The 19,565-nt window shown below is 43.3% G+C and overlaps 1 protein-coding gene across 1 annotated transcript in view; it reads right to left on the reverse strand.

The window, feature by feature from the left end:
• Nucleotides 1-1,691: 1,691 nt before the first annotated feature.
• SLC4A9 (solute carrier family 4 member 9) overlaps nt 1,692-19,565 on the reverse strand; it is a 70,447-nt gene continuing 52,573 nt past the window's right edge. The window contains exons 16-21 of the mRNA XM_053245909.1: nt 18,869-19,047; nt 15,249-15,321; nt 13,916-13,984; nt 11,944-12,117; nt 6,396-6,551; nt 1,692-2,392 (exon numbers count right to left, since the gene is read on the reverse strand). Of these exons, the coding sequence (XP_053101884.1) occupies nt 2,339-2,392; nt 6,396-6,551; nt 11,944-12,117; nt 13,916-13,984; nt 15,249-15,321; nt 18,869-19,047 (705 nt within the window). The 3' untranslated portion in view covers nt 1,692-2,338. The remainder of the gene's footprint in view (nt 2,393-6,395; nt 6,552-11,943; nt 12,118-13,915; nt 13,985-15,248; nt 15,322-18,868; nt 19,048-19,565) is intronic.

Raw genomic sequence — 19,565 nt, forward strand, 5'->3', positions numbered from 1 at the left:
GTATAGTTGGAGATCTGGTAAACCTAAACTACCTTTAGGTTATTTATTACATATTTATTACAGTTGTCTTTTATTAAAGTCTCTGTAGATCCAGAAATTCATACTCCCAGACTTTTCCAACTTTGTCTCTTGCTGCTGGCTGGTTTTTTTAGCCCCACCTCATCCTAGGAGCTATCCAGAAGGTGCATGGGTACTTCTATGGGTTATCCTCCCCTTTGTTTATTTTGGGATGGCTTGGGCTTTGATATCAGGCACCAATGTAGGGCAGGAAGGGAGGACTCTGTATATTTAATTTGAAGCAGATTGATAGGTAACTTTATTTTAAATACTTTTTTGAATTTTTTAAACTTCAAAAAAGTCCTATATGTGGCTTGTTTCATGGCAGAAAATTATTTGTTTTGCAAAGCCTCCCCACAGTAAACTAGGCTCCAAAATTACCCAGCTGCACCTCTGAGTAATGGTGGAGGTGCTGGCTCAGGTTCCCCCAGTTCTCCTGGTGCCAGGGCTCCCAGCAACATAGGGTCACCTGGGCTCCAGATCACAGGTTCTCAGCACCCTGTCTCATTCAGTGGGGTGGTTCTGAGGTCTGTATGCATCCACGTTGGTTTATTGGGGTGTCTCCCATGAGTGTTGGCAGGGTTTTAACCCACTAAACAGATGAAGAGTTTACAAAACAAAACAAACATTTCAGAGCTAATCACCAAGGCTGTTACCTCATCGACATCTTGACTCCTCTCCCTGGGAATTGTATGCAATCATAACTTTGGTGTTTTGCTTTTCAGAATCTCCCATCCCTCTTGTTTTCCTTAGGATTTCTAGTCGTGGGAGCCTAACTAATTTTTTTTGGAGCTTGTTAAAATCAGCTTTCCTGAAATCCAGGGTACAAATCCAACCATCCTCAATTTCCCCTCCTCTTGATATCATGAATTCTAAGATTACTTTCCCCCAAGGTTCCCGCCATTCACTTCCTCATCATCTTCTCTGTTGGTAAAGATTAAGTCCAGAATAACTGACCATCTTGTTCCTCCTTCTGTCTTCTAAACGTTGAATTTGTCAGCAAGGGAGATCAAGACCTCCCGTTCTTAGCAGGGTTAGTCCTTCAGGGGATGTCAGAGTAACTGAAGTCACCCATTATTACTATGGCTCACCTCTGTGAAAGTTTGGTCATCTGATTCAGGAAAGCAGAGTCCATGAGCCCATTCTCACAACCAGTCCTACCTGGATAGACAGGGCTAGCCCAGGAAGGGCTGGTGGTCTTGGGCCCCAGGATTACACCCAATCCCATGAGGATGGCTGCCCAAGTGTCCCAGCCACAACAATAACAGCTACTCAGATACTGCTGGTATCTGACAAAGGGAGTACAAAGGAGGCCATCCGCTGCTGCTTAGACCCAACATCTTGTAATACCTGCCCTAGCAACACTTCTCCACCACCACCACATTGCACAAGCTGCCACCAGCATACCACTCACCCTCTGCCTTTTCACTTTTTGTAACCAAAGGAAAGAGAGAGAATGCCCCCTACCACAATAGTGTCCCCAAGAGCAGTGCTCCTATTTTTTGTACAGGAGTAGATAGCAGCATTTATTCAATTATGTGGGAGAAAGTAAAGGACATACTCAAGGCCATCATTAGAGTGAGAGGTTTTTTAATGCAGCCTCTGAGGCAGGAGCTACTAAGAATCCAGACCACTCCAGTCAGCCAGTCATTTATTGTTACAGTCACAAATCAGTACAATATGAACAGTACATTAAATAAAAGATTAAAAGAACTTAAAACACATTTATTTTAAAAAATACATCATGACTCCATAACAAAATACATTATGACTCCAGTCTGTAGTCCTAGGTCACAGAATGTGACAAAAGCATGATTTCTAAAACCTGCTTTGTGTGTGTGTGTGTGTGTGTGTGTGTGTGTATACACACACACAAGATCAGATACATCTTCCTCTGAAGTGGGTGAATGTTTGAGCCACAATAGGTATGCAAGATGTGCAGTAGCATTTTTTGTGGATTTAAAAATATTAAACACTAAAAGAACTTTAAAAAACGGTTGGCCAATCAAATTACTTCCCGGAATGGGTGTAGAATAACTTTCTGGGGGTGGGGTGGGGGGAGTTAAGTAGAAGACCAGAGAGGCTCACTTAGGCATAGTTGAAGTATAGTGAGTTCTTGGTTTTTCTTCTAATTAAATTAGGTCTTTCTTCTTTATTCTGAATTTAGTCCCATCTTCTTCATTGGCTCCTTAACATCTTTAAAAATATGCATCCTTGCAAATCCTTGCAAATCTATTGCAAATGTTCATTTTTTGCCTTGTCGATTGGTGAGTCTGTCTCGCTAGTTCACAGAGATGTTGATTTCTGGTCCTTTTTCTTGGTACATGCGTTCAGACTAAAAAAAGAGCACAGGACAAGGAAGCAGTTATTATAATGACAGACAAAGTGGCACGTATTTGTTTATGCTCTATGATCTACTTCTCCTGCCTCTGAAAAACCATTCCATAAAGGGTGAAGCAAAGGGAGTTACAATGGGGGAAGGAGACCAAAGGCCAAATTCTCAGAGAAGCCAGGGGCTAGACAGTGACTCTTCAGACCTTCAGACCCCGACTCTTACCAGCTGACAGTCCTCAACCCAGGCCCCTGGAAAGAGCTGCCAACCTTTATCTAGGAAAATACGATTTGCAGGTGCCACCATTCCACCAGAAACACAAACTCCATGATTTGAGATGGCATAAGTGGGAGCAAAGGCAGAGCCTAGTTGGAAAAAAGCAGTAGATAATCATCCAAACACTATGGAGGAGGTAGGGGGACTACCCAGAAGCTGGGGACAGAACTATAAATGGCAAACAGCAGGGGCATATCCACCATTGTGCGAACGGGTTTAAAGAACCTGGGTCACCAATGAAAAAGGCTGCCAAAGCCCTGTGGCTCTGGCTCCAGAGGAGCCCAAAGCGAACTCCCCCCTCCCATGCCCAGGCTGCCAAGAGCCCGGGAGAACTCTCCGCCAGTTATTTCAGGCAGCACCGACTGTCCAATAGGATGTTTTATCTTTTCTCTCCCTCTCTGGAATGACGACCTGAGAGCTCGCTTGGGTTCTCGGCAGCCCAGGCCACTCCCCCTTTGTGCATGACATCACATGCAAAGGGCCGTGGTCCGGACTGCTGAGAGTCCGAGTGAGCTCTCAGCTAATCATTTCAGGCAGCGTCGGCTGCCTGATAGGACGTTTTCCCCTTTCTCTCCCTCAGGGAGAGAAAGATATCCTCTGAAGATATCAGGTTCAGTGTAATTTATAAATACCAATCAAAGAAATTTAGGCATGAGAATGTTGAACAATTATTGTTAAAAATGGAGTCTACTTTCATATATAAACTGAATACGATCTTCCTGTATGGGCTCAACTCTGTATGATGTGACATATCAGTGTTTTTGTAATTGTCTAACTTTGTTATGTGATTTATGCATTTAATTGTTGAAGGTTGGTTCTTTACATCAGCTTTATCTAAAGGAATTTACTTTAGATTTACTATTTGTATATAGGAGTTTTAATAAGGCTTGCTGCTTGTGTAGTCTTGGCAGTATGACATGTCAATAATCTGCGAATTAAGAAAAAGGTGTATTTACATTGAATGTGCTGATGTCTTTGATGGAGGATGGCTTTTTCATTGACTGTATTTGAAGGTATTTACCCCAGACTCGCTATTTGTAGATAGGGGTTTCTGGATTTCACATGGCTGGCTGCTTATGCAACCTTAGCAGCATGACATGTCAACGATCTGCAAAGCAAGAAAAAGCTGCATTTTTACTGAATGTGGTGATATCTTACAGCTGGTGCAGAAACGTTTATATTAATTTTCTTGTAGATCTAATTGGAGGCAGCCTCACCTGGTATGAAGCATCTTAATTGGTGCTGGGCTATATATCTTCAAGCTCTTGGTGCTTGAAGGTTAGCAAGCTTTTTTCCCCTCAACAAGTTATAGGAGGAAAGGCTGCCTCTATAAAGATTTGACTGTCAAGCTATTGTTGTTTGAGCTCAGAGAGGAGGAAATTTGGTATGTATTGGTCTGTGCACAAGGGGGAGGATGTTATGTATATTATTATGGCTATCCATTTAAGTTGCCGGGCAGAAGATTAGTAAGTTCTTGTCTTATCTTTACAGAATAGTTACAGAATAGTTTATTTACAGAATAATTATTTATAGAATAGTTCTCTGAGGAAGGACTAATTCCGAAATGGGCTCAAGAATCCCGGGCTAGCCTACAAGGACTTTTTTCACCATTGCAAGACTTTATTCCTAACACAGAAAAATGTTATTCCTAACATAGAAAAAGAAAAAAGTTTTTGTTCAATTTACTGAGATGCAATGTTTTTTACATATGTATGTGCAGATACAACTTGCAAGACAACTGCTATTGTTACTCATTCAAGTACTTTTTTTCACCATTGCAAGACTTTATTCTTAATACAGAAAAGAAAATATTTTTTTCCACATACTTATGCTGTTTTTTCAAATATATGAATGTCTGTGAATTGAATTTGTTTTCATCTTTAACAATGATTTTTGTTCAGTTTACTGGGATGTAATGTCTTTGACATATGTATGTGCCAATATAACTTGCAAGACAATTGTTACTGCTATTCATTTATTCTATGACTATTAATACAGCATCTTCAGTCACAGAAAAAATGGACACGTGTTCTGTCTATTTCCTCCATATAGACCCTTAGGTACAGCATAGCTTGTGTTTTTGCATTTTCTGGCATTCTTTTTGAGGCTCCTCTGTCCCATTATTGTGCACGGTTCCTTTTTTGGTTTTTTCCTGTTTGCCCTGTCCTAAACTGCCAGAACTCTACCTGGCTCACTCCTATTGCCTGCTCATGGTCACCTGGTGATCCCTTGCATGTCTGCAGTACCCGGGTGCCTGACAGACACCTACAGGTGAAGTACCAAAAGACACTTCTTCTCACATAGAACCACCAGCTACTTGTGAGAAGGAAGAGCACAAAAAAGCAGCAGCTAGGTGAAACAGCCATTGTGACCCCCACCTCCTGCTGCTGCCCTTCAAGCTACACTGGAACTAGCCCCTCTCCACTCACAGGAGTCATGAAATCATCAACTGTCTGTGAGGAAAGGAAAAATCAGCAAAAGTAATGTCTTTACTGTTTTATTGCTCAAAAATATGATTTTATTGATGGTGTAAACTGCCTTGGGGGTCTATGGACAAAAGGTAGTATATAAATCTAATCAAATAAATAGATACTTACACAAACACTTTCCCCTTGTGTCATTCTCCAATGGAAAATCACCCTGGAAGCAGCTACTTGCAACAAACAACCATGTTGTGGGTGAATAGTCACTCGGAAGGGCCATTTTCCACAGAAAAAACCTATTAATATTGATATACTACTTTTCAACAACAACAAATGGCCTCAAAGTAGTTCATTTTAAAAAATAGCACAAGGGGAAAGTATTCAAAGATGCTGTGGTCCCGATCTACATCAGCCCCTGACCCTCTCACCTCCCCAATTCGTGTGCATGTGCGTGCAAAAGCAGACACTTCTCAGCAGTAAGACAAGGCTGTATACTTTCTCCTTCTTTATTCAACTTATATGCTGAACATATACTGAGGGAAACTGGATTGGAAGAAGATGAGCATGGTTTTAAAGTTGGAGGAAGAAACATCAATAACCTGCGCTATGCTGATGACACCTCTCTGATAGCTGAGAATGTGGATGATCTGCAAGCTCTAGTAATGAAAGTCAAGGAGCACAGTGAAAAACTGGGACTACAATTAAATGTAAAGAAGACTAAACTAATGACAACAAGTACAGCAACCAGTCTCAGAATTGACAATGAAGACATTGAAGTGATGGATAGCTTCAACCATCAACAGTAAAGGATCCAGCAGTCAAGAAATATGCTGCAGACTAGCACTTGGTAGGGTTGCAATGAAGGCCTTGTAAAGGATATTTAGATGCCATGATGTATCTATATCTACAAAGATTAGAATCATTTGGACAATGGTTTTTCCTGTGACACTCTATGGATGTGAAAGCTGGACTTTGAAGAAGCAGGACAGAAAAAGTATTGACACTTTTGAACTTTGGTGCTGAGAAGACTTTTGAGGATACCGTGGACAGCTAGGAAAACAAACAAATGGATCATAGAACAAATCAATCCAGAATTTTCACTCGAGGCACAAATGACCAGGCTCAAACTATCATACTTTGATAGTTTTAGATATTATGCAAAGTCCCAGCTTCTTGCTTCACACAAAGAGAGGTCACATTTTTTCTTTGTTGTTCACACTGTTGTATGTGTGGCTGGAGAGCATGGAATTTCTACCCAATTCAACCCTTTCCCAATCTGCCAGCCCCCCAAATTCAGTCATACTCACATCCTCACTGTCACTGTCATCCTGGTCTGGCTTTCTCTTCAGCCTTTCTTCCTCCTCTTTTCTGTCCTTTTCTGGCATGATGTCATCCAACCAACTCAAATGATGTAGGGGGAAGATGTATTCCATTGCCTTCCGTATTCCTACTAGAGCAAGCAACTAGTTGGCCAAATCAAAATGTCATTAGGGTTAGTATGATTATTAGAAATATCAATGCACACAGAGCTTTATCCTATACTAGTGTTTTCAGGCCCGTTGTAATAACAGGCGCTAGTAGGAGAGAGTTCCCCCCCCCCGCCCTACTCCCTCTGGCCTTGCCCCCCCCGCCCTCCCAGCTGCCCGAGACCTCCTTACCCAAAGCAGCCCGCGACAGTCGGGTGAACTAAAAGCAGTTTTTGTGAAGAAGAGAGGAGCTCCCGAACAGAGCTCCTCTCTGTGCTAAGCCAATGCCCAAACTGCTGCTATGGACGCAAAGGACGCAATAGGCTTCGCCGCCGCCTCGGCCAGTGTCCCCCTCCTCCGCAGTCCCGGCTTCTTCGGGGCGGCTGTTTCTGGCCGCCCAAGATGGCCGCCGGGTCCTGCCTGTCGTGCCTGCCTTGCTCTGTTCTGGGCATGCGCTCCGCGCATGCCCAGAACAGGCGAGGCTCGAACGCACGCTTGGTGTCCGTCCACGGACGGACACCAAGCGTTTTATTAGAGAGGATAATAAAACCCTAAGGTACCTGCGTCCATGTCTCTTGCAGGTGTTCTGCGCATGCGTGGTACGCGCGGACGCAGCAACGGAAACTACGCACACAACTGCGTGCCTCTTGCAGGTGTTTTGAGCATGCGTGGCGCGCGGGGACACAGCAACGGAAACTACGCACACAACTGCGTGCGCGTGTAGTTACCGTCTCTGTGTCGTAGGTCCACGTAGCAACCCGTTAAACCTGCAAATATTTCTACACAACTCTTCTAGCGCCCGTTAATGTTACGGGCTTAATGTCTAGTAGATTAATAAAAGAAAAAAAGGCATTGTCCTGATGAGCTTACAATCTAAAATTCAACAGCTGGGGAGACAACAAAAGGGGAGAGACAAGTGTAAAAATAGGTAAAAGTGAGACAGTGCTATTCCATGTATTTAGGTTTCATTTCTTTTGGGGATCAGGCAGACTATTTTGTGCCCTAGGCAAGACTAAGTACTTGCACCCCGCAAAAAAATTTCAACTTCAATTTTCAAAAACAGATGTTTTGTAGAAAAAATGAAAAGCACAAAACTTGAAACTGCTAAATTTATTTTAAATTGCAAGAATAGGTAATACATCAATTTTTGAATATCTTTCTCTAATACAAAAGAAAATATTTTGGCACACAAATCATTTTGATTGATTGGATACACTCTGCGCCCCTCTGAGGTCTGCGCCCTAGGTGGCTGCCTAGTTGGCCTAATCGTAGCACCGGCCCTGGGGATCAGAACTAAGGGTCAAAAGACATGTTTGCAAGAAAGTTTCCTAAGTTGTACTACCAACTTGAAGTACTTTCTTTTTGCCAAAAAGAGCATACAGGGTGGCAATGCCACTTGGGATCAGAGAATGGAGGAGGCTAAGTTTTTCCCCTTACACCATTTCCCCATTGGAAACCCCCCCCCACTGCAATTTGGGGGCAAATTGTCACCTTGCGGAGGGAATTTTCCGTGGTAGTAAAAAAAATTCGGTCACTGACCAACAAATACAGAAAAGAAAAGAGAAAAGAAAAACAAAAAAATAATAAATCCTTAGCATCCCTAAAGACATGAAACATATTAAGGGGAAACTGACTAATTATTTATCAGCTATCCTCAATAGATAGTGATACTTAATTGTTCAGGTACATAACATGGTCTTACGAATTCTGCTAGCAATTAGGTAAAACTTGGCAACTGCATAAGAGATCTTATCATCATGATCTGATAAAAGATAGCATATGTAGAAATCAACAGAGCAGGCAGGAAAATTTAATAAATATGTAGGAATATGCATATTACTGTCGTAAATCTGTTAGCTCGGCTAACCCAACAGGATTTACAACCCCCTTCAGCACTCCCCCTGTGAAATAACAGAAAGCAGCAGCGAAACTGCAAGAAGGAAAAGAAAAGGCTCCCAAAGAAAATAATAAATGAATTAAGTCCCCTGAACTGAACTAGGTACCCCCCTCTAACAATAACTGAGTACTAAGAGAAAAGAAAACACAAAGCAAGGAATGAAACGAGCAAAGGATACCAGAACAAGGAATTAATGGAACAAAGCAGGGAAGCATAAACAAGGCAAACTGGAACTTGTAAAAAGTTTGGAATTCAAATAGCACACTGTCTGTGGCCAGCGAAAGTTGCAAACAGCATCTGAACAATTGAGAGACTGCTAAATATATATGGCTCAAGAGAACCAGCAGCCAATCAGGCTTCCCTGAGTCAGCACTTCGGCTTCCTCTCTTGTGATCTCCTGCGCCTTCGTGACTCCCACTGAGCTTGCCTCTTGAGACGCCTTCTCAAGATAGGTGAAATTCCAGGCTCCTCCCCATCAGAAATCATGTCTGGCAGCTGTTGCAAATCCTCAGCTCCAGAGTCTGGTCTCCCTGCCAAATCCTGTTGCTGTGCCTCTGAGCCCTCGCTAGCAGGCAAATCCTCCCGTTCAGGGGCGTAGCAAGGTTGTAGTGGGCCCAGAGACAAGATTTTAAAATGGGGCCCCTCCATGAAGCTCAGCTCATGAAGTAAAGAAATCTTAAATGAGGCTGAATAGTGGTAACAAAAAGCATAATAAAATTTATGTCCTAAATTGTTTTTTAAAAGGTTTTGTAAATTGTGGACGATGCAAGTCATTTAATGGTACTAGAGAAGACATGCTGTTCTGGTAGTTCCAAGTCTTAACACTCACATCAATTTCGGAGGATGAATACAACTGAAAGAAGCCTGGGCGGGTGTTCAGCTGGGGGAGTCAGTCATGTGACTTGCCTCTGGGGGGCCCCCAAAGCAGTGGGCCCCCAGACAACTGTCTCCCCTTGCCCTATTATAGTTACGCCCCTGCTCCCGTTCCTGCTCTGACTCTTCTGAGTCAGAAGTCTGAGCCATGACACCTACAGATGTCCCTATAGAAATTACAATATAATAGAACATGCACTGTTGATTCTATAGCTCCTGAGTCATAGGGACAAAAGAGCTCTGCAAATGGAAAGAATTTTCAGTGGGAAGGTGGCATGAGGAGAATCTCCCCCTCCCTGTGTCCCATGGATTGCTCCCCACATGGCTCTGTTTGGCACAAAAAGTGATGCTTCCAGTTGGAAGCACACCGTTTTAGTACATGTTCCCATGAATGTGCGTTTTGATCCTAAGGTCTAAGCCAAAAGCCTCATGAAAAAGAAGGATGTTGAGGACGGAGTTGAAGGAATAGAACGGCACCATTCAGGGAGAGAAACTGAAGCATAGCTGGCTGCAAGAAAGAATAAGCAAAATGATTTTAAAAAGCAGGAGGCTTTTCGGTTGAGGGTGGTAAAGCTGGAAGAGAGGAGGAGGCAAGGAGAAAATAGGAAATTAGAGAAGTAAAATAGAGTGGGAAGAACTTAAAAAGATACGGATAAAGAGTTTGTGCTGGATGTGGAAGGCATGTGAAGTTAGGGAAGAGGGGCATCACATGATCAGAAGAATGAGAAAGGTGAATTATTCTGCCAGCGGAATTTTTGATATCAATGATAAGCAAAGGCCAGAGAGAAGAAGGCTGCAGTAGTCAAAGCAGGAGATGACCAGAGCATGAACCAGTTTGGGCCAAGGAGACAGAGGAAGGGGAAGAGGCAGGGAAGGATTTTTGCAAAACTGTACCATAAAGCAAGAAGTAATGAAACTTGGCACGAGATTGTATGGGTAGAGCAAAGAAAAGGGAGGAAAGATAAAACCAAGGCTTCATGCCTGGTCAACAGGGTGGATGCTGATATTGTTGATGACTACAGAGAGGAACTGAAGACAGGATAAATTGGCAATTGGGGAAAATTAGCAGTTCACATATATCAGACTGGCAGGTAGAGATGCAGGACTGGATGGAGTGGAGAGGGATAGTTAGGAACCCATTGGAATATATAGGTGATACTGCAAGCCATGGGATTTGACAAGTACACCCAAGAACTGAATCCTGGAGAGCCCCAGTGGAGAAGGCTGAGGAGGAGTTCCCTTTTAGTGGATATACTGAAAGGAAGAATGATGGGAAAGCTATCGTACTGTAACTTGGGTTGGGGGAGCCTACATGACAGTGAAGTGCAGGTTAGAAATGAAAAAAAATTATCAAAAATATTTTAAATATTAAAAATGTATGTGAGGCCCATCATTGATCAGGCAAAGTCATTTTGCGTATATTACACTTATAGGAAAGTTCAAGAAATTAAATTTGTGTAATATAATTCTTTATTAATGTGCTTACAAAAAGGAAGTAAATTTGAAATTTGTAAAATTTCAACTTCAAACACTATTCCTTTTATTGAATAATTACTATATACAGTAAATTTAAATCATAGTACATTTAAATCTGAGAAAGATCAGCTTTTGTTGGGCATGTCATCATTTTGGAATTATTGATCTGATTATTGAGTGTTAAAAATCTACTGAGAACAATAACAGTTAAATGTGATTATACTGAGAATTTCTTCTTTTTTAAAAAAAATTAAAACTTTCCTCAAGCATATTCTGGTGTAAAAATTAGTGCATTCAGTTAATTTAAATGGCAGGATTGTTCATGCAAAATTTAGTATCTGTAGATAATTGGGAAATATGATATTCAGAGTTTCTTCAAAAAGCTACAATTTTTTTTAACTTTCATCAAGCATATTCCATTGTAGAACATAGTATATTCAGCTAATTTCAGTGGCAGGATTGTGTATGCAAAATCTGGTATCTATAGGCCATAAGGAAGTATGACTTTATTTCACACAAACATACATACATACAAATTCTTCAAAATATATAATAAATATACCAAAACTTACAATTTGGATTTTGACTGCAATATCTGATCTCACCAATTTAAAAAAAAGTTTGACCTACAGAATTGAATTTTTCTAGTTCTTGCATGTTACTGCATGTCAGCTAGCAAATACTGTCAAATTAGTAATACTATTCTATGACACCTATCAAGGGCTGCCAAGTATCCAATAAAGAAATTAAATATTGATTTCAAAAATACAGTACTGACAAACTATTGGCAGTTGCAAATATTGACTACAGTTTTCAAACATTCGGAGAATATCTGGTGAATATTCAGCAAATATTTTACATCAACATTTGTAGGGAAGAATTTTTAAGAGACTTGGGGGGAAATTAATTTTTTGCTCCAGGCAGGTGCTAGTAGGAGAAATCAAGGACTTGTTTCTTGATTCTATCTCTCCTTCCTTTTGGAAAGGAGATGGAAAATTCTTGTTGAAGTAGAGAATGGATAATAAAAGACTTGTGCTTTGAACAGAGAGCAAAGGAGAATAAGAGAAAGAGTCTGGCAAATCCTCTCACTCAAATCCAGCCCAAGATGTGAATGTATCAAATACCTGACCTATAAACTCTTACCATCAATGGGAAGATAATGGCAGCTGCAGTCGACTTAATGATCCACAGAACAGCCAGGCAAAATGTCTGAATGAAGGTGAAAAGATGGACTTGGCGTAGTGGAACATGTCGGAGGTAAATGAAGTCAGGTTGGTGTTTGGCAGGCATCAGCAGAAGCTGGAGTCTGTCCGTAAACTGGCATATGTTAAAAGAAGAGAGACATGAGGAGTCCTCCTTTGGACACTGAATACTCCATGGAGGAACTCTTGCCCTAGAGCGGCGTATTCTTCATCAACTATGACAGATTATTTTGGATACTTCCTCACATAAAAAGTAAGGTCAGGAAGCCTGGGCTTTGCTGAAAATATTCTATGAATATTCTTTACATGCTAACTATTATTTTTAATGTGTCAGCAGCTTTTATATTGAAGGCAATGTTACAATGATTCTAAGACAAACATCATGTAAGAAGAGAGCTCACATCAGATCCCTCAGTTACAGAGTGAGCCTAGCTTCCACCCAGCTTTGCAGCTGAAATGACAGATCTGTATACCAACAGCATACCAAAGACTGAGGCTCAGGCATCAGTCTTCCCTCATGCTTCAGGTCTCCCCATCTTTTCTTTTTAAAAGCATGGCATGTATATTTCTCCATTGCCTTATTATTGATGTGTGTGTTTTTTAAGGAGCAAAACTGCTCTGAACTTGGGAGGGAGGCTTCTTGGTGACATCATGGAATGCCAGCAATTTTCATTAATCTCCCCTTCCCTCCAAAGTCCACTGTGACTCACAGAAATGTGTCCTTGAGGGCTGTGTGGCCCTGGGACATATTGTGGGGGGGGGGCAGTGACACAAGGAAGAGGAGATTGACCAAAACCGCATGTTTGCTGCACCAGCACTTCCTTAATCCAGATGTCATTCATTACTTCTCTCTTCACTCTGAGATAATTGCTCCCTGGATTTCATGCAGAAGAAAATCACATAGTCTATATTAGACAATATGTGGAAGGCCAAATGGCACAGGGAATATTTTGTAGTCATTCAACACAGTGCACAGCTGCTAATACTTTAAGAAGACATACAGAACCAAGCCCCTCCTCTTGGTGAGCTGCACCTACCTTTACAATGTTGCAGAAATATGGCCCTTCCTCTCTGCCCCCACCCACATCACTTAGGAAACGCTCTGGTCTGTGCCCTGGTCATCTCTTGCCTTGACTTCTACAATCTTCTCTCTGGTATTCTATTGTTGCTCCTCAGCTCCCTCCCCGATATTCATATCTCTTCTGACAAAATCATTCACTTCTTCCATTTTCTGCCCTGCAACTCCTTAGCTAAATGTTGAAGGTTTTATGCAACCAGTCAAAGCAGAGGCAGACTGGGGAAGGAGACAGGAGTAGGGGGGAGTTGGGTGCAGGTTACACTGTATCAGCCCTGGAATATGCAAGGTGCAAAGGACTTTTCCTTAAAAGTAATAAACCCAGTGAGTGCTGTTAGCCCATGTCAAAACACAAGACAGCTTCCATATTCGGGATATACATCCCAACGTGGGTGTTGTTTTCTATCTATTATATTAATTCTCCTGGGTGTGCCTTGGAATGTGTGTCCCAGCGCCCAGCTGATTGGCTGGGCAGTGGATGGGCCTGATTGGCTGAGGCGCACCCAGGAGGATTGGTCGCCGTGGCAGCGGCAGGCCTGGCCACAGAGGCCAGAGGCAGTGGCAGGCCCAGCCCAGCCATGGAGACAAGGCCCAGGAAGGGGGGGCAGAAGTGGCGGTGGGGAGGAGAGGCGGCTGGGTGGAAGTGGAGACTGGGGCAGAAGGTAGGGGGAAGAGGTAACCGCTGGCCCCAAAGAGCGCACAGATGCTCTGTGTGGGGTCAGCTACTTTATCATAATGTACAACAAACTTCCTATTGATGGATCTAGAAATCAGCAAAACTCACAGTACCTCCTTCCCTGTAATCCAAAGGATGCTTCTACTGCTACTTTGCACTCACCTGAATACTGCTGAGTGCAGCCACACCCATGTAGAGGAAAATCCCATACAGTACCGGCATTGGGATAAACTAAGAAAGATCAAGCCAAAGCATAATATATAGTTAGCGCTAAACTTAATCTTTCTTTCTTTCTTTCTTTCTTTCTTTCTTTCTTTCTTTCTTTCTTTCTTTCTTTCTTTCAACTGAATTCTATACAGCTTTACTACCCATCAGAACATTATGGTGATCAGATGCAAAAGAGAACAGGATGTTTAACAACTGTGCTCTAGTGGGAATTTAGGGAGTTTGTTCCCTTTCCCTTATGTGAGGATCCGTTTTCTTGAATGCTCCAATCAGGGATTCAGTTAATAAGTGTGTGTGTCTGTGCATGCACATGCATATGCATTTGCTGGGTGCAGGATGGGTGGGGAAGATTCCTGTTTCAGGCACTGGTATACGAGTGCAACAAGAGCAAGACCACCACTCGGAAGGAGAACAATTCTACAGACACTTGTGAGGCTGTTCCCCCTCCCTGTTCCAGTCCTTTCCAGAAGAATATTTGCACTGAATTCCTGGTACTTGGCTCAAACTGGACATGACATTAATCACATCTTTTGGTCCAGTACATTTGTAAGGTAAAGTGTGCTGTCAAGTTGGTATCGACTCCTGGCGCCCACAGAGCCCACGTTTTCTTTGGTAGAATACAGGAGGGGGTTACCATTGCCTCCTCCCGCACAGTAGGAGATGATGCCTTTCAGCATCTTCCTATATCACTACTGCCCAATACAGTATCAGCGAGGATTCGAACCGGCAACCTTCTGCTTGTTAGTCAAGCATTTCCCCACTGCACCTCTTAAGGTGACCTAGTGCATTTGTGTTCCCATGTAAACAGCAGCCCCAGGTCCTCACAGAACCAGATCAGTTTCATAGTAGGTTCAAAGAGTTACATCTCTTCTCCTACACAACAGTTCTGATCCAGAACAGGCCTCTCTCCCGTACCCATATGGCTGCTACTTAAATTACAACAATAAATATTCTGGGCCATATGACGTTATTAACATCATGTCTAGTTTGGCCCCAGGTTCAAACATACTGTTGGGGCATCTGAGGCAGCAAATTTATCTGGGACTTATTTTCTCATGAAATGTGCCTTCACCTGAAATAGCATCCTTATTTGCAAATAATTACTTGCTAATATTTGCTCATGAAAGATATAGACATGATTAGATTAGAAAATATTAAACCTGACCCCATCTGCCAATAACTTGATGATCACTGCAGACTCTATGACTGATATACAAACACTTCTCCCTGTTTGAAATTAATGTGTACAAAGACTGAAAGCTGCTGTTACCTTGAGTACAGGTGCTAAGAACACAGACAGTCCCGTGAGGATGAAGACCATCAGTCCTGTCACCCTCTGCTCCCTGCAAGCAAGAGGACTTCTGGGTTTATTTATTTATTTATTAAACTTCTATACCACCCAAACTTTTGTCTCTGGGCGGTTAACATAAAACAATTAAAACACATATAAAAAGTTATAGTTATAACTTAAGTTAACAAAGTTGAAATCAGCCATAAAAATTAAAATCAGACAGTTTTTAAAAGCTGGGAAAGCTTGGGTGAAAAGATGGGTTTTCAGATTTTTAAAAAAATTTCCAGAGATGGGGAGGATTGTATCTCAGCAGGGAGCGCATTCCACAATCTCGGGGCAGCAACCAAGAAGGCCAGTCTCTGTGTAGACACCAGATGAGTTGGTGGTAACTGGAGACAGACCTCCTCAGATGACCTCAATGAGCGGTGTGGCTCATAGTGAATAAGACGCTCTCTTAAATACCCAGGGCCTAAGCCATGTAGGGCTTTGTATTTTGCCCGGAAACCTATTGGCAGCCAGTGAAGCTCCATCAGCAGAGGAGTGATGTGGTCTCTCTGAGATGACCCAGAGACCAGCCTGGCTGCCGCATTCTGAACCAACTGAAGTTCCAGACTACGTACAAAGGCAGCCCCACGTAGAGCACATTACAAAAGTCAAGTCTGGAGGTTACCAACAAATGTACCTCTGTTTTGAGGTCATTGAACTCAAGAAACGGGCACAGCTGGCGTTTCAGCAGAAGCTGATAGAAAGCACCTCTGGCCACCGCCTCAACCTGAGAAACCAAGGAGAGGTGTGGATCCAGAAGTACTCCCAAACTGCGAACCTGTTCCTTTTGGGGAAGTGTGACCCTATCTAGATCAAAATCATCTCTGGAGTTCTGACCCCGCACAATATGTACCTCCGCCTTATCTGGATTCAGCTTCAGTTTATTCTCCCTCATCCAGCCCATTACTGCTTCCAGGCAGGCATTTAGGGAGGATATGCCAGCTCCTGAAGAAGTTGACATGGAGAAGTATATCTGAGTGTCATCAGCGTACTGGTAACACCCAGCTCCATATCCCCTGATGATCTCTCCAAGCGGTTTCATGTAGATGTTTAAAAGCATTGGAGAAAGTATGGAGCCTTGAGGGACACCATACTTAAGCTCAGATCTCGAAGAGCAACAGTCTCCCATCGACACCATCTGGAATCTGTCAGAGAGGTAGGAGCTGAACCACTGTAAAACAATGCCTCCCACCCCCCAACACTCTCAGACATTCCAGAAGTATACTATGGTCGATAGTATCGAAAGCCGCTGAGAGATCCAAAAGGACCAATAGAGTCACACTTCATCTGTCAATTGCCAATTGGAGATCATCCATCAGGCCGACCAAAGCAGTCTCCACCCCATAGCCCGCCTGAAAATCAGTTTGAAATGGGTCTAGATAATCAGTTTCCTCCAAGACTGCCTGGAGCTGAGAGGCCACCACCCTCTCAGTTACCTTGCCCAACCATGGGAGGTTGGAAACAGGCCTATAATTGCTCAACTCTGAGGGATCTAATGCAGGCTTCTTTAGAAGAGGTCTAATAATTGCCTCCTTAAGATGAAGAGGCATCCTGCCCTCCCTCAGAGAAGCATTTATGATTTCTACCAGGCCACCTACAACAGCCTCTCTGCTAGATAGAACAAACCATGTTGGGCAAGGGTCAAGAGGACAAGTGGTAGGCCTCACCACTCCAAGCAGCTTGTCCACATCCTCAGGTGTCACAAACTGAAACCGATCCAGTAGAATCACATAAGAGGGGTTGTTGGACACCTCCAGTTCAGACATCAAATTAATTGTGGAGTCTCCATCTAGATCGGCGCGAATCCAAGAGATTTTATCTGCGAAAAACTCTTTAAACACATCACAGCAGGTAACTGATGACTCCAAATTCTGGTTCAAGGGAGGGGGGTGGATACTAGTCCCCTCACAACCCTAAACAACTCCACTGGGTGTGAACTCACAGAGGCAATACAGGCAAAAAAGAACCACTTCTTTGCCACACGTATTGCCTGAGCATAGATCTTTAAATGTGCTATATGTTGTAATCTGTAATCTTTCTCCACTTGTGCTCCAGTCCCCTACCTTGCAGCTTCAGCCCCCATAGATTTTCCATATACCAAGGGGCCAATTTTGAAGCAGGTCAGAGGGGACAGTTGGGAGCAATCGTGTCTACTGCCCTGGTGAGCAAGTTGTTCCAATTCTCAACCAGGGCATCAACAGGATCACTAGCAAAGCCAAGAGGGAATCCCCGCAAGGCTTCTTGGAATCCTACTGGGTCCAATAACCTCCTCAGGTGGACCATTCTAATAGGCCCATCGCCCCTATGAAGGTGGGAAGTGGATGTAAGTCCAACCTTAACCAGATGGTGGTCCATCCATGACAATGGGGAGATCACAGAAGTCCCCACTCACGGAACACCACCCTGATCAGAATAGTAGACCAAATCAAGCATGTGACCTGCAATATGCATCTGTCCAGAGACCACTTGGGATAAGCCCATTGTTGTCATGGCCACTATGAACTCCTGAGCTGCCCCGGACATATTGGTCCTGAAATGAATGTTGAAGTCCCCAGCACCAAATGTCTGGGTGACTCCAACGCAAGCTCCACGACCAAGTCTGTCAGCTCACTAAGGGATTCTGTAAGGCAGCGGGGCGATCGGTACACCAACAGAAGTCTCAATCTATCCCTGGTCCCCAAACTTAAGTACACACATTCAATATGGTCTGATACCCTAACAGGGACCCTGGTGAGGGAGATGTTATCCTTATAGACCACAGCCACTCCACTTCCCCGCCCACATCCCCTCACCTGCACCTCTACAGAATATCCTGAAGGGAGAAGCTGGGACCAGACTGGACCACTAGCCTCCCCCAACCAAGTCTCGGTAATACATACCAGGTCGGCCCCGTCATCCATAATCAAATCATGGATGAGTTCAGGCTTATTTTGGACCGAACTGGCATTGCAGAGGAGCAAGGTAAGGCTATGTGGGTTGATGGCAGTGCTCCCTGAGGTCAAAGAGCTGGCAGGACAGCCAGAAGGGGAGACAGCTAATAAATTTCTGACTACCCTTCTCCTGGAACAGCCTGCTGACCTGCCAATGTTTCTTCTTCTATTCCCCACCACCACCGGGATAGCTGCCCCATAGTCAATGAAGGCACCCCCTGTCTCCCCATCTCCAGATAAACCCAGACTTTTATATTTAGACTTTTAGACTAGGCCATTAGACTAGGTTAGACTTTTATATTTCAGCAGGCAACTACCCCCTGCTATTCCCACCCAGAGTATGCAGCTGGTACCCAGCAGAACAATGGCTGGATAGCAATGCTTCTTCTCCCAGAGGTCCAATAATGGCCTAGGCCAGGGGTGGGGAACCTTGGCACTCCAGCTGTTTTTGAACTACAACTCCCACCATCCCCAGCCACAATTGTGGCTGGGGATGATGGGAGTTGTAGTTCAACAACAGCTGGAGTGCCAAGGTTCCCCACCCCTGGCCTAGGACAGCGAGTGCTAGTTGGCAGTGCTCACAAGAACACATTTTTGACTCCTAACATTGTCCACATACAATACCTGATTCCCAGGAATTTGGGCTGCTCCCCTGGAGCACAAGTGGTGCTTTCCTTCTTAAGGCTGTCCATATGGGCCAGAGAGATGACTGTGGCTGACACATACCAAGGCAAGCCCATAACAGAAGTGAGAATCATCAGAAGTGAAACACAGAAGAAATCCAAGTGAAATCCTGCCCCTTTCTGCAATGACAGCATTATTAACACTCAGAGAAGTGAGCTGGAAGACACAGGGTTAAATCTTACATTTTATATTTCATACATTACTGTTTTGAGGTATTGGATCAAATAACATTTTCATAAGTTATTTGATTTGCATAATCTATTCAGCTTGCAGAATTTGGCTTTCAGGGTGGCAGAATTTTGATTAAGATGCCTCACAGCAGTCCCTAGCAAGCAGAGGACCTGATAGCCTCCATCTCTAATTTGGCTATTACTCGTACTCCATAAATAGTCTTTGGAAATTTTCTGCCCCTGTCTGGAAGCTCCTGTTTGCAGCAATCCTGCTTCATGCCTCAGTTTTTCTACAGATAGATGTACCTTCTCAGGACAGGCTTCCCTCACACCAAATTTGTATAAGGACAAAACAACAAGAAGACAAAGAAACATTAGTGAATTTTGGAATGTATTGTAAACTGCCTTGTGGACTTTTTATAAGGGAAGGTGGTTTGGAACTTCAAAAAACAAACAAACATAAAATC

The sequence above is a fragment of the Hemicordylus capensis genome, chromosome 4 (assembly GCF_027244095.1).
Source record: "Hemicordylus capensis ecotype Gifberg chromosome 4, rHemCap1.1.pri, whole genome shotgun sequence".
Lineage (NCBI taxonomy): Eukaryota > Metazoa > Chordata > Lepidosauria > Squamata > Cordylidae > Hemicordylus > Hemicordylus capensis.